Source organism: Lithobates pipiens, unplaced genomic scaffold, assembly GCF_037356315.1.
Source record: "Lithobates pipiens isolate NorthernLeopardFrog02 unplaced genomic scaffold, aLitPip1_a1.2 Scaffold_27, whole genome shotgun sequence".
Taxonomy (NCBI): domain Eukaryota; kingdom Metazoa; phylum Chordata; class Amphibia; order Anura; family Ranidae; genus Lithobates; species Lithobates pipiens.
In genome coordinates, this window is record NW_027507788.1 from 181,787,912 (window position 1) to 181,802,614 (window position 14,703).

At 43.8% G+C, this 14,703-nt stretch overlaps 1 protein-coding gene across 9 annotated transcripts in view; it reads left to right on the forward strand.

Annotated features, from left to right (window-relative positions):
• The window catches only part of MTOR (mechanistic target of rapamycin kinase), a 190,400-nt gene that overhangs the window by 102,705 nt on the left and 72,992 nt on the right, over positions 1-14,703 (forward strand). For all 9 annotated transcript variants that reach the window (XM_077457968.1, XM_077457970.1, XM_077457966.1 and 6 more), the window contains one exon: positions 1,549-1,688. In XM_077457968.1, coding sequence (XP_077314094.1) covers positions 1,549-1,688 — 140 coding nt within the window. The remainder of the gene's footprint in view (positions 1-1,548; positions 1,689-14,703) is intronic.

Genomic DNA, 14,703 nt, shown 5'->3' on the forward strand with positions numbered 1-14,703 from the left:
CTCCAAGAAAATGTATATTCAAGAAGGAAGGGGGAAAAAAAAATCTTGCTTCTTAGTTATTAATTTCTTTGAAATAATTGATTTAGCGTTACAAAAATAATCTATACACTTATGTAATTTTCAGAGCAAAAGCAATTAAAGGAGTTTAAATGAAATAAACCACAAGAGCCAGAATTATACGGAGTAAATTGTAAATTGAACCAGCTTAGTTGGCGTGGATGTTGTGCCTAAAGCTGGTCATATGCAGTTACTTATTTTTTCATTCAGCCAGCGGGCAGACTAAAAAGGTGAATGGAGAAATCCCCCTTTTCCCCCCACGCTGACACTGATCAGTGGCTGAAGCCGATTGGCTTGCGAGGGCTGATAAAGGAACATTTTACAACACAATTCACTTCTGTGAGCAAGGTTCAGCAGGCTCAATCAGTGTATGGCCAATTTTAGTAAGGCTAGGTTCATTAATATGCGCCTGTGGTTTACCGTCGGTGCGTTTCTGTTCAGGTGCAAAAATTTAACTGGACCCAAAAACACACAGGACCCTTTTCAAAACCGCATGTGTGTGAACCAGCTCCATTGAAAGCCGGTCACATTCTACTACATTCTAATATTCTGAAAATTGGATGTGGTTAAAATGGAATCCGATTTGCATGTGTGAACTTAGCCTAAACAATTGTGGGATTCTAAAAATAAATACATAGTCGCTCACCTAGGTGGATGCAGCATCAAACTGTTGCACCTGTCCCCCGCTGCCTTGAAGACCAAGAACCGAGTCATCAAAGACTCACTCAGTTCTCAGTCTTTAGTGACCAGCGACTGTCAGTTCATGACTCTCTGTTCTGTCCCTCCATTCTGCCCTCCCAGTACTCATTGGAGCACCAGGCTGTGGATGGGGTGGCAGCGGCCCGCTCAGGCTCTTGGTGGCGAACAGAGAGGCTGAGCCAGCTGCTGGTCAGGCATCTGGGTAGATCCAGACACTGTTGTCGGGATCCCTACAGAGTCTTGATTGGCTCTGCGATGTCAGCTGAAGGTTTTTTTTACCTTCCTGCCTTCTGTGCAGAAAGGTTAAAAAACAAAACAAAAAAAAAAACCTGTGTAGCTCCCCCCCACATATTTTTTGTAAAGTTTGACAAGTAACCTTCACATGTGTCTTTCAGCTTAAAGTGGTTGTAATCCCTTAAGGTTTTTTAACCTTAATGCATTCTATGCATTAAGTTAAATCTTCTGTGCTGCAGCTTTTTCTTACCCAATGCCCGATGTGATCCAGCAATGTGTACAATCAGCCGCTTCAGCCACTGTCGCTCACCTCATTGGACAGGTTGACGGCTCCTGCTGCTATCAATATAAAATCCTGTGACGCGGGGGGCGGGGCTGAGTCCCACTGTCTGTGTCAATGGACGCAGCACCCGGTCCCTGGCGCGAGTACCCATATAGAAAGCAGCTTTTTGTGGGGGCACCCAAAGAGGGGGCCTGGAGCGCTGGCTGGGGACCTTCAGAATGAAGAGGATCGGGTTGCTTCTTCCCAAGAGTGACTGTTGCTTTTCCCTTCTGCAGGAAATCCAGGCTACCTGGTACGAGAAGCTCCACGAGTGGGAAGATGCCCTGGTGGCCTACGAGAAGAAGCTGGAGGTGAATAAGGATGATTCTGATTTGATTTTGGGGCGCATGCGATGTCTGGAGGCCCTGGGAGAATGGTGAGTTCATTCGTCTTAAAAAGTTATATTTAAAGTATCCTTAAAAGCAAAACATTTTAAGTATGGACAGAGGGGAAAGAGATTAGAACACCGGTCTGCTTTTTATTGCTGTCTGTGCCCATTTTGGAGATTCACCCTCTCCATTTGACCTATTTACTGTTCTCCCCAAAAGTAAAAAAATCCCAAATTTTGGGTTGACACCAGAACAGGAATAGATGGGAAATGTTCCAATGAGGACACTAGTATTGGTCACCTTTGTGACAGCCATGGATTCCCTCACATTGGAGGGATTTCCTTCCACTTAAGGTTTTGACCATGTGACAATCTCCCCAAAAGGACAAAGATGGCAATAAAAAAAAAAAAAATTTATTGGGTTAATGATTATACCTTATTTTCTCTTTAAAGGTGATCTCCAGGCTTTAGTGAAGCTTAAATAGTTTGTTTTGAACAAGCTGGTCTGAATGAACAATTACCTTCCCTACTTAGATGTGTGTGCTGTATGAACTGTATTCCAGTGTGTTCTGGTGGCAGGACAGGAACTTCTTGTCCCAATCCTGGAGAAAAATTGAGTCAGAATGAGCGCTGCTCAGCAATTCACAGGGAGCTTTGTATTCTATGTACTAAGCTTCCTCTAAATGGCAGATTGTGACGTCATCTGGTAGCGAGTCAGGAACTTACCATCCAAGTTCTAGAACAAAATTGAGTCCGGCTGATCATTGCTCAGCTATTCAGAGTGCTTTGTATTCCGCGAATATAAAGCTTCCTCTGATTGGCTGAGATGGAGAGGCGGGGGGGCGGGATGATATCAGTTTCTGGCTTAGCCATTCAGAGGACTTTCTTTTCATTCATAAAAAAACAAAGCTACCTATGAATGGCTGATCAGCTTTTAACACATCTGGGTTCAGAAAGGGGTTTCTGCTTTTTTAACTGGAGCTATACCTGGTGGATGAGAAAATTCTCAAGTTTCGAGTGCTGTTTAGTGCACAAGACCCTGGGTGCAGATCATGTAATCTTAGGAATAATTCATGACTTTCAGTGAACTAATGTATATTTTTAAAAACCACAGGGACTTTTCAAACACAAGTCTGGGGGTGTAGTACAAAATCCTGGTAGATGCTACTTTTGATGTCACTTAAGGTAACATTTATGCTTAAATCTTTGACACATCATGCAAAATACTGGGTAGCAGTATGGGCCCAATTATGTAAGCTTTAGATGAGAAATGGAATCAGATATTCCCCAGTATAGTAGTGCACAGCTCTGAGTCTTAACATCTTTAATAAAAGAAGATGCGATCAAGTGGTTTTAACCTCTGCCGTGGGATGAATACTAAAGTGACAAGGAGCCGAAATGCTTGTCGGCTTCCAGATAATTTCAGGTTGTCAGCACGCGCAGCGCTTCAAAGAGCCTTGATATTATTCTGGGCTCTCCCTCGCAGCCGGCTGTGTTTTACGACACTTAGTCTCCCGCAAAGAGTCCATATACAATACATTGTGCTGCAGACACTTGGTGTGTTGAACACATGTTCTGATTCCTAAATGGCACCCTGAAGCATTCTGATTAACCAGGTCAAATGCCTGAATCTGAAGTTTACGCTGGTTGCTTTGAGTTGGTTAATATGTACTGTCTGTTCTATCCTGGAACCAAGGGGAGTGAAATCTGGCATGGAAATAGAAGCAGAAATTTAATAATGTAAATTTGAGCGCTCCACATTCCTTTTGAAACAAACGCGTGTCGGGTTTGTTTTGATCTTCCCTCTCCTAGCGGTGTTCTCTTCATTATCTTATCTTCATTCACCTAAATAAAGCTTAAAAGGGGTTGTAAAACCTTAAGGTTTACCTTACTGCATTAAGGTGAAAACCCTCCTGTAATGCAGCTGCCCCCCAGAGCCTCCCTTTTACTTACCTGAACCCAGTCTTTCCTGCGACAGGGACGAGCACCCCAGCTCCAGCCAGTGTCTCGGGTCCTGATTGGATAGATTAATAGCAGCGCAGCCATTGGCTCTGCTGTCAGACAAATCTAATGTCGAGGGGGCAGGGTCGAGTCCTGCTTTCTGTGTCAATAGACACAGCAGCAGGACACGGGCACATGCCCGAACGAGTGCCCTGAGGGAGAGCATGTCTTCAACGGGGCACTTGAGTAGAGGATCCAGGAGCGCCATTGAGGGACCCCAGAAGAAAAGGACCAGGCCACTCTGTGCAAAACCAACTGCACAGAGGAGGCAAGTATGACATGTTTGGGGTTTTTATTTTATTTTATTTTTTTATCCATGAACCTTTACATATCCTTTTTAAGGAAGAATTCCAGGTATGGTCATTTTTATACATAGCAACATTGGTCCAACTTGGACCATTGTAACTACGTGTATACCATACCTGGCTGATGCCTCTGGGAGATGAAAATCAATGAAGTAGACAACGCTACTCTATTTCCACTTGCTTGCAGGTCCTGTGCTGAGTGGCTGGCCTGATGCTTTCTGACCACAGTAAGTCGTCTGCTCAGCATTGTTGCCATTCAGTGAATGCTTTGCATTTCCTGAATCAATGCAAAGCATTCTTTGATTGCACAAGGTGGAGAGCGTGACATAACCACCCCGGCTCTCCACCTCTTCCAATCGGAGAACGCTTCACTTTCCCCTTAATGAATGTGAAGCGTTCTGAGTGGGCAAGGTGATGATGTGCTTTCCACCTCATCCAGCGAATGCTTTACAATCATTCAGAGACTGCAAAGTGTTCTTTGAACATGGTGGAGAGCGTGACATCACCACCCTAACTATCCACTTCTTCCAATCAAAGAACTCTTCAATTTCCCTCAAATGAATGCAAAGCATTAATTGGGCAGGGTGAGGGTCATGATTTCAGACTTTCCACCTCGTAGAGAGAACACTTTACAATCATTCAGAAAATGCAAAGCATTCTCTGAATATCACCCATGCGAAGAGGCCATCCTCCTGAGTTCAAGAATGCATGAAGCCAGCTGCTCGGCGTGGAGATCACTGGAGTAGTTGTGTTTACTTTGGTGATTCCAGCTTGCAGGGGCATTGGCTGGGTATGGTGTATACTTAGTTATGTTGTTCCAAGCTATGTGTACACCTACCAATGCCTGGAATTCTTCTTTAATTCTGGGAACAAAAATGTTGTTCTTAATATATTTCTCAAAAGCCTCGGGTATAACTCCATTTTGTGTGCACCAAATGCCTTTGCAAAAAAAAAAATCTGTCCCCCTTTGCGCTCTAACACTGAGAACCGAATGATCAAACACTGCTGATCGGTCAGTTCTCAAGGCTCCCTGAGCAGAGAGCTGGTGCTTGTCAGTCAGCAACTCTCTGCTCCACTCCCCTAGGCTTCAGCCCACTGTCTTTTAAAAAGGGTCACAGGAGTGCAGAACGAACTGCACCCCTATGATCCACAGGAGAGGTACAGCCAGACTAGCTTTGGCTGTAGTTCTCCTTTTTAACTTGTTCAGATCCATGCTACAGCCAAATTATGGCTACAGCGTAGATCTGCTTTCCCAGGACGCGATCAATAGATGTCCTCCCCTTTGGAAGCTGGCCACGCCGAGCCCCCAGCATCCCCCCCCCCCCCCCCCCCCCGACTTTTTCAAGCCCCGACTTTTTCATGCCCCGACTTAGTTGGGGTAGGCGGAACACTTTGCTGGGGGTGGGTCAGCCTGACACTTGACCCTTGACCTCTGGGGACACACCTCCTGACCTTTGTCCTTTGAGGGAGGTCCCTATTCTAATCCCTGAGTCCTAACCTTGTTCTTCTAGGGGAAACCCTAACCCGGGAATGGGGCGCTCGCTGTGATCACCCGATCTGATCACAGATATGAGTAAGGGGCCTGTCCCAGACCCTTACCACGTGATCAGCTGTCAGCCAATGACATCAGTACCCAAGAGGCCTCATATGTGCCCACAAGTGCCACCTATCAATGCTCACCAGTGGTGCCAATCAGTGGTGCCTACCAGTGCCGCATCATTAGCGTACATCAATAAAGGAGAAAAATTACCTGTTTGAAAAATATATTAACAATCTAAAACTTTTTTTTTTGTATTTTTTTTTTTTATCGTTCTTTTTCATTTTTTTTTTTTAACAAAAAAACCCAGAGGTGATCAAATACCATCAAAAGAAAGCTGTATTTGTACGAAAAAAAGTTTATAATTTCATCATTTGGATACAGTGTTGTATGACCGCGAATTGTCATTCAGCGCCAAAAGCTGAAAATTGGTCTGGGCAGGAGGGGGTTTTTTAGGTGCCCAGTAAGCAATTGGTTAAAAGTGCCTTGTAAAGTGGCGATGACATCATCACTGTGCTGTTCATAGCCTGTGCAGATAGAAGACCTGTGGGAAGGGGGTCAGCAGGCTCTTCCCACTACAGGCTACCTACAGAAAACGACAGGAGGGTGGGAGAGACGAGACCAGTTACCCCGCACAAGGGGAGAGCAGCAGTGATCGGTCTGTATTAGGCCCCTTTCACACTGGGGCGGTGCGGGGTCGGTGGTAAAAAAGTGCTGCTTTACCGCCATTTTAGCGACGGTATTCGGCCGCTTGCGGGGTGGTTTTAACCCCGCTAGTGGCCAAGAAAAGGTTAAAAACGCCCACAAAGCGCCACTGCGGCGCTGCTTTGCCGGCGGTATAGCTGTGCTGCCCCATTGATTTCAATGGTTAGGAGCGGTGAATACAGCGCTCCTTCACCACTCCAAAGATGCTGCTAGCAGGACATTTTTTTTTTTACCATCCTGCTAGCGCACCGCTCCAGTGTGAAAGAGCTGCTTTTTTCAAGCACTATTTTTAGCGCTGAGGCGTCTGAAAAACACCCTCGTGTGAAAGGGGCCTTACTGGAAGCTCCTGCACAGAAGGAATGAGCAGGAGTTTTTTTTTTTTTTTTATCCTGGAATACTGCACAGATCTGGAAGAAATGGTATGTCTCTGACCTTTTTTGTTTAGCTGTATTTTCAGTTTTAAGCATTTAAAAGTAGTGATGGATCTAGAAATAAACTTGTTTGCTTGCCCTTTTGAGTCAAGATAATTTTATAGCTGTCTACCATATTTTGAGAAACCCCCTCCAGTGATAGGTGTACCTTCCACCAGGTGTGTAAACCAATAGCAGCGTTCGTGCAAAATGCCCTCCCTGCAAAGTTTCCATCGGCCTGGCATTTGGTTATCAAATATGTGAAATATGTTTACAACTCCATGGAAGCAGCGGAGCATATCACCTATAGCTAAACAGGTGTGAAAAATCAGTCATTCAGAAATGTTATGTCTACAGCCTCCAGGTTTTGCAGTCCTTAAAGGAACACTCCAGTCAAATATAAGTTATTCAGGCTGTCCGCTTGCTAAATCCCTATAGGCGATGTTCTAAGGCCAGTACTCCACCACAAAGCAAGTAAAACTTATTGTATATTAAAGTAGTAATAAACCTTTAGCGTTTTTTTCGTTTTGCATATTGAGCATATTAAAGTTAACATTCCGTAGCGTTAAACGTTTTGGAGCAATTCCCACCCCAGCTATTTAGAGCTTTTCAATGCTGCTTCCTCCTCAGAGTTGCTTCCCTGAACTTCCAATCTTTAAAGGAAAGAGTTGACCGTGGATAGTGCAGTCTCCAGCCAGTTTGTTAGCTTGCAGGAGCATGCCTTGCTATCCTAGGCTACAGGACTGTGTGTTTCTATTGATGCACGCAGTGTAGGGAGACACAACTCCACTCCCTAAATGCAAGGTTGGCTCCATATGATGCTGCAAAAAAAGGAGCCCCCCCGAAACAGGAAACCTGGGGCAGTGCTCGTGGCACCAGTTTAAGCTGGAAAATAGGCAGGGATTAACCCTTTTTACTGCAACCAGCATATGTCTTAAAGTGGTGGCAAGGGGAGAGGTTTTGCACACTCCACAAGCCGGCTGTTGGCTTTCTAATAAAATCGATTTGGCGGCTGTACAGCCACCATATTCCTTTCTGTGACCCCAGAGTGCAATCTGTGCTTCGTTAGCTTCAGTGGAGGGCAGGTGGAACATCGGAGGTCTTAAAAAAAAAAAAAACTAAAAAAAAAAAAAACCTTGAAGTCTTAAGGAGAATCTTGTCTTTAAAATATCACGCAGGGGACTTTTTGTTTGTGATTTGATATAAAATAAAGTTATACCCACTTAAATCCCCTCAATTTTTTAGCCAACTACCTCCCTCCTCCCCCCCCACCCCCCACGTATGCACGCACACAGACTTAAACCAGTTGTGAGCGCCTACATACCAAAATGTATGTTTGTTAAGAAAAAAAAGTCGTACTTGCCTCCTATGTGCAATTCATTTTGCAGGGAGTGACCCCGATCCTCCTCTTCTGGGGTCCCACAGCAGTGCTCCTGGCTCCTCCTCTTCTTGAGTGCCCCGTTGCAGAAGCAAACAGAAGGACTCTGCTCCGGCGCCTGTGTCATTGGATTTGATTGACGGCCGTGTGAGCCAATGGATTCTGCTGCTATCAATCTACCCAATCAGGACCCAAGGCACTGGCTGAGCTGGTGTGCTCGTTCCCATTGCGGGAAAGACCGGGCTCTGTTAAGTATACGTGGGGGTTCTGTGGGGCTGCTGCACTAAAGGTTTTTCACCTTAATGCATAGAATGCATTAAGGTGAAAAACATTGACGGTTTACAACCCCTTTAACCCTTATTCTAAATTGATGACCTGCAGGGGTTTCTAAAGCCTCGCCTATTGAAAATATAGGGTACCAAAGTGTGATATTGTTTTGCTTGACATGTTGGGTATCTGTTTACTCAGCACAACCTAATCTCTTGGGCCTCAAGCACACTGGATCGTTTTTACAGCTGCTGTTTTTGGCTTCAGGCATTTTTAACCCCTCCCATTGCTGGGGTCCTCAGTTTTTTCGCCAGTGTCTAAGGTGTTGGGCACGAGTAAGGATGTGTTGTACTGAGCTCCACGAGCAATAATCCTTTGAGAGCCAGCCATCCTGAGCGGATCCGTTCTGATGTCTTTGTAATGGGCTAAATGAATGGTACCCAGGCCTCGTAATCCGATGCTGTGGGACATCCCATATAGTTATTACTATGGCTCTGTCCCCTGATGTAAGAGAAGAAAATAGGATTTTTAAAACGGCTTACCTGTAAAATACTTTTCTTTGATGTACATCAGGGACACAGAGGTCCCTCTCTTCTCCTTATATTTTTATATTGCTTGACTACAAAACTGAGGACTCCCAGCAATGGGAGGGATTATATGGGGGAAGTACACTCCTTAAGGGGCGTGCCAGTGTCCAGCACCTGATGGTCCGATATAACCTATATAGTTATTACTATGGCTCTGTGTCCCCTGATGTACATCAAAGAAAAGGATTTTACAGGTAAGCTGTTTTAAAAAATCCTATTTTTCCAGCTTTAAAAAATGCTCTAGTTCTGAAAAAAATTGAAAAACTTGTGGGAGGTAGAAGAAAAAATTGAAAAAAATAAACGCTGCAAAACTCATTCTACAGCTAATGCTACTGTCATTTTTATAACATCTAATGTGCATGAGGCTTATATTTTACCAAAATATTGCATTTGCCTGCCCTTAAATTAACTTTAGTGTATTATTGGCTGAAATGTTGCATTTGGTAAAGCCTCAGCAATTATTTTGTGACATGAAAAAATTGGAACTACCGCAATTTTATTCTCTAGGGTGTCTGCTTTCAGAAAATGTGAGGATTAGGGTTTTTAATGAATTTTCAGGCCTAAAATTATCTTTTAAACTTGTGTGCAAGAAAGGCAAAAACTGCTTTAGCAGTGACTGGTTAGAAAATGAAGAAGCTGCAAACTCAAGTGATTAAATCAAGCTGCTGAAAGTGCTTAAAACTAATATCACTTTTAATGGCTGCCGGCACCGATCACACATTTTCAGGTAATTGTTTCCACAGAAAACCTATTCTAACCCCCCCCCCAAAGTGTACTGTCACAATAAAGGTATGGGAACAGTCTACATTTCTTTCCATTGTAGTTCTTATTTATAAAGTTATTTGGGTTTGTTGGATCCTCAGCCCTTGCGGAGAATTTGAGGCCTGGTCATCAGATGTCCCTTTCTGTGTCGGGCAATGTTTGCATGCGGTGTTCTCTTCAGAACTCCTCCTTGGAAAGAACAATAAATATGTGGCCTTGGGGGCTTGGAAAGCCTCGCTGCTCCCTCCTAGTGTGTTTTTTTTTTTTTTTTTTTTTTTTTTTTTATAAATAAACCTCAGGTGATGGACAGGCTGAAACATTTCATTATGACAGTGTAGTGTGAGAAACGTTGACATTATAAACCTTTTCATGTTTTTCCTTGGATTTTTTTTTTTTATGATCATCACCCTGTTTTATGAGATATGCCTTTACCACTCACCTATCGCCTGCACGCAGGCCTTTTTGATATCTGAACAAGTAAACCTGAACTTGCTGACTTGCTTTTTATACAAAGTCTTTTTCTTTGCTTTTGCATCTCCTGCAGTCTGTGCAGCCACTTCCTGTCTACATGCACTCCCGAAATGGCTGCATGGCATTTCTATGGACAGCTTTCCGGATGGGGACAACAGTGGACTGTTTCTTGTAAATGTGTAAAAAAAAAATCTCTGCCCTGTTAAAGGACAAGTTCACTTTTCACAGCATGTTGCACCCATAATTCGGGTGTAACGTAACATGCTCAATACCTGCACCCCTGATTCCCCACCTTGCTTGTGACAGCGAGTGGGCTTCTCATCCCACCGGCTATTACATTTTGAAAACAGAGTGCTTGGCTCTGCCGACACAGCCACATCATTTATTCATAGCGTTCTGTAAATGAGAAATACAAGTACCATCAGGCATTGCAGCTGATGGATTGTAGTTCTCAATGGACTGCAAGGATGCTGATGGTACAGGCTGAAAGCTGCAGGGCTTGCCTGTAGGATCCGGACATTGCACCCCTGATCATGGATGCCATGCTGTGCAGCTTCCCGGGGAAAAAATTAATGCATTTCTTTCTCCCTGCAAAAAATGTTAATTTTATTTTTTTTCCCTTGAGCAGGCCATTGTTGGTTTGAATCTTAGCCGGTTCAGCTGGCACTAGCAAAGATTTGAATTGTGTATGGGCAGGCGGGATTCTACCCAAGTCAATCCATTGATCAACTTGGGTACCACCAGCATGTCAAATTTCTACATGCAATTATTGCTATCGGCTATAGCACCTAAACAAACATGGGACAGCTTCTTTAAGGTCACACCTTTCATAACAACCTCCAGTCTCGGGGAGAGGCTTGGCACAAAATTTTGGATTGTATGTGAAAATGAGTGCGCATTCATCCAAAAGAGCATTGGTTTGGTCAGTTACTGATGGATGAGAAGACCTGTTTGGCAACTTTGTGTTCCAGTCAATCCTAATGTTCAGTAGAGTTGAGGTCAGGACTCTCTGCAGGATGCTGGAGTTTCTTCACACCCAACTGCTAAAACAATGTCTTTATGGAGCAGTCTTGTTAAATCGGAAAAGGGTCTTCCCCAAACTGTTAACATAAGGTTATATGGGTACAAATGTCTAAAATGTCTCCTTCTGTACCCTCAACTGGAAACGCCAGAACTCAATCATTTAGCTTGTATAGTGAACCAGTGTACATGCTTATTAATCTGTTCAGTGCAGGCTAGGGAATTCACTGCAGTCAATTTCTTTCATTTTTGATAGATTGAGGAGCAATTAACATTTCTAAATCCTTTTTTATTTTTGCCTGTAACTCCATTGGGGACATTTTCCCCACAACACTTCCCACATCGCTTTAACACTAGATTGATAAATGTGGGGGGTGGTTGTCACTGGGCGAGGCAGGCACAGACTGCATTAAAAAAATCTTATCAGACATTCAAACTCTCCCCTTATAAAAAGATCACATTAATAAAAACCTAACAGAGCCTCTAACCTATACTCCGCATATCCAGCACAAATTGGAAAGTTTTGCTTAGAACTTTGTTTCTTTGCCCAAGCTTGAGTTGGACTTTAATCATCACCTAGAATCGAGTGACTTCACCACTGCCACCCACGCATTTAAATAACTGTTCCACTTCGAATAGGTTTGTTTTGCAAAACCAGTTCCCTAGACCCCATTCCTAGAAATCATTGGCAGCAAACTGATTTTAGGTATGAACGTCAAGGCTTCTCTGTGATCCCCACAGCACCATGAATGAGCCTCGTAAAAAGGTAGTTAACTCCATTCTGGCCGTCAGATTTTCATGTTTTGTTCATTATTGCAGTAGCATTGTACAGACATACAGCCATTGCGTTTTCATCTGTTACTTTTCATGGCGAGTTAAGACTGCATGCGTCTTTTGGGACTCTATTCTTAAGCAGGTAAATTTTTTTAGGCTCTTGTAATAAAGAAATCCATCACTGCTCAGATATAAAATAGATTAGAAGACTGTAAGTTTAGCATTTAAAGGACCTCCAAGCCCAAGATCTGGCTTAGCAGATACCTGGGCGCAAGAGTCTGGAGAGTGTCTGAGCCTAAAATATCTTCGTTTATTGCAGTGTAAGGGGTTGGAGATTTTTATATTTTTATTGTATGCATTTTGTTCTCTTTAACCCCACAGAACCAATTGTAGCCCTTATGCCCAAACATAATTCAGCATTGTTGGCTAACTTGACAATATTGTGACTGATTTGGAAATCTTATATGTTATGAGTTCGGTTTTGGACAAGTTGAGCTTGAGGAAGTGGTGTGACATCCAGACAGATATGTCTGTTAGTAATGCATGAGGAGACTGAGGGGTGGAGAGATTTGTGTGTCATCAGCATAGCAATGATCTTGAAATCCATGAGAGCTTTTCGCTTGACCCAGGGAAGAGGTGTAGATTGAAAATAGGAGAGGTCCAAGAACAGAACAGAACCTTGGGGGACCCCGACGGGGAAGGGAAGAGGAGAGGAGGAAGTAGAATTGGAAGTAGAATTGGAAGTGACCCTGAAGGTGCGTTAGGATAGGTAGGATGAGAGCCGCTGAAGGGTGCTGTCATGGAGACCAAGGGAGTCGTGTGTTTTTTTTTTTTTTTTTTTTTTTTTTTTTTTGAGGCGAAGGGGGTGGTCAACCTTATCAAAGCGGCTGAAAGGTCCAGAAGTAGGAGTACAGAATAGTGTCCATTTATTTGGTTTTTGCGGTTAGGAAGTAATTTGTGAGTTTTTGAAGAGCAGTTTCTGTGAAGTGTTGAGGGCAAAATCCAGACTGAAGGGGATCAAAAAGGTTATTCTTTGAGTTGGTCATCCAGTTGGTTGTAGACCAGGCGTTCAAGAAGTTTCGAAGAAAGGGGGAGCAAGGATATGGGGTGTAGATTAAATTTGGTAGGGTCCAAGGATGGCTTAAGTATAGAGGTGACCAGTGCATGTTTTAAAGCATTGGAGAAGATGCCGGAAGAGAGGGAGAGATTGATCATGTGGATTAGAGAGTATAGGATAGAGCGAGAGGGTGACTAGTATTTGAGAGGGAATGGATCCAGGGGGCAGGTGGTTAGGTGGGCGTTAGAAAGGAGCTTAGCAACTTTGTCTATAGTAGCAGGTTTGAATAAAGGGAGTGTCAATTGTACCTGTTGACATGGAATGTTAACTGCGTGAGATACCCGTAGGGTGGAGATTTCAGCACAAATTGTGTTTTTGAAGTGATTAGGAATCTCCTGGGCAGTGAGTGAGTTGGTGGAGGGAGGCAGTGGAGGAGGAATTAGAGAGTTTAAGGTAAAGAAGATTTAATAGGGAGCAAGCTCATCCAGAGTGAAGGACAAGGATTTATTGTAGACAGAAGTGGCTAGGTTGGGGCGGGACAGGGGTGAGATTTTGTCTTAGTGGTGGTCAGTAGCAGAATAGAGGAGAGAGGGGTTGAAGTGACTAAGGTTTCTACAGGTGATGGTTAGGCGATTGGAGGGAAAGGTGGTGGAAGACAGGGAGAGCAAGAAACTAATAAGGTGGTGATCAGAGAGCGGGAAAGGATTGTTGGAGAGGTTGCATGGAGAGCATAGGTAGGGGAATACAAGGTCAAGGGTGTTGGCATCAGAGTGAGTAGAATCCTATGCCCATTGCTTCAGGTCAAATGAAGTTAGACTAAAAAGTTAAGAAGTAGGAGGAGTATTTGTATTAACAGGGATGTTGAAGTCACCAAGAAGGATTGTGGGAATTTTAGAAGAGAAAGTAGGGTAGCCAGGCCGAAAACTCATCAAGGAAATTTGATAACGGTCCAGGGGGGTGGTAGATCACTGCAATTCTTTGGAAAGTTGGAGAGAATAGACGTATACAATGAACTTCAAACGATGAGGGGGAAAGAGGGAAGAAAGTGAATAACCTGCAAGGTGTGCTGTGGGTATAGGAAGAATCCCACTTCACCTCCCTTGCATCCTTTAGGTCTAGGAGAGTGAGCCCATAGAAGGGCACCGTGGGAGAAGGAGGTCGGAGAATGAGTGTCCGATTAATGGAGCCAGTTTTCGGTGATGGCAAGTAGACTAATGGAGTTAGTGACAGGTCATGAGCAGTGGTGTTTGTTGCAGACAGAGCAGGCGTTCCAGAGGGCACAGGAGAAGGGGAGGCTGGTTATGGGAAGAAGAGGAATGGACACTAAATTGCGTAGATTGCAACTACTGCCAGAGGATGTAGGTTGGTGGGTCTGTTGGGTACAGTTAAGTAAGGAAGTCCCAGGGTTTGGGGATATGTCTCCAGAGGTTAGGAGAAGCAGAAGAGTAAGGTAGGTAATCTGTTAATTATTTGAGGGGACGTGCTTCAGCGTCCTGGAGGTTTTGTAGCATATGGACTTAAAGTTAGAGTTAATGAGTGCAGTAATAGGGAGAGGGGAGAAGTGGCGGTGATATGTACAGATTGTGAAGTGGAGAAAGGGGGATGAAGAAAAGTTTGAGACGGGCTGCAGTTGTGAAAAGGAGCAGTAAAAAGTGCTTGTTTCAGAGAGGAAGTAGAGTTGATTTTGAAATGAAGTTACCTGCAGTCTTGTGTTTTGTAAAGTAGTTTGCTGTTGATATTTATGTATATTTATGTGCAAATCCCAAGTGCCACTTGTTTAAAGAACCCC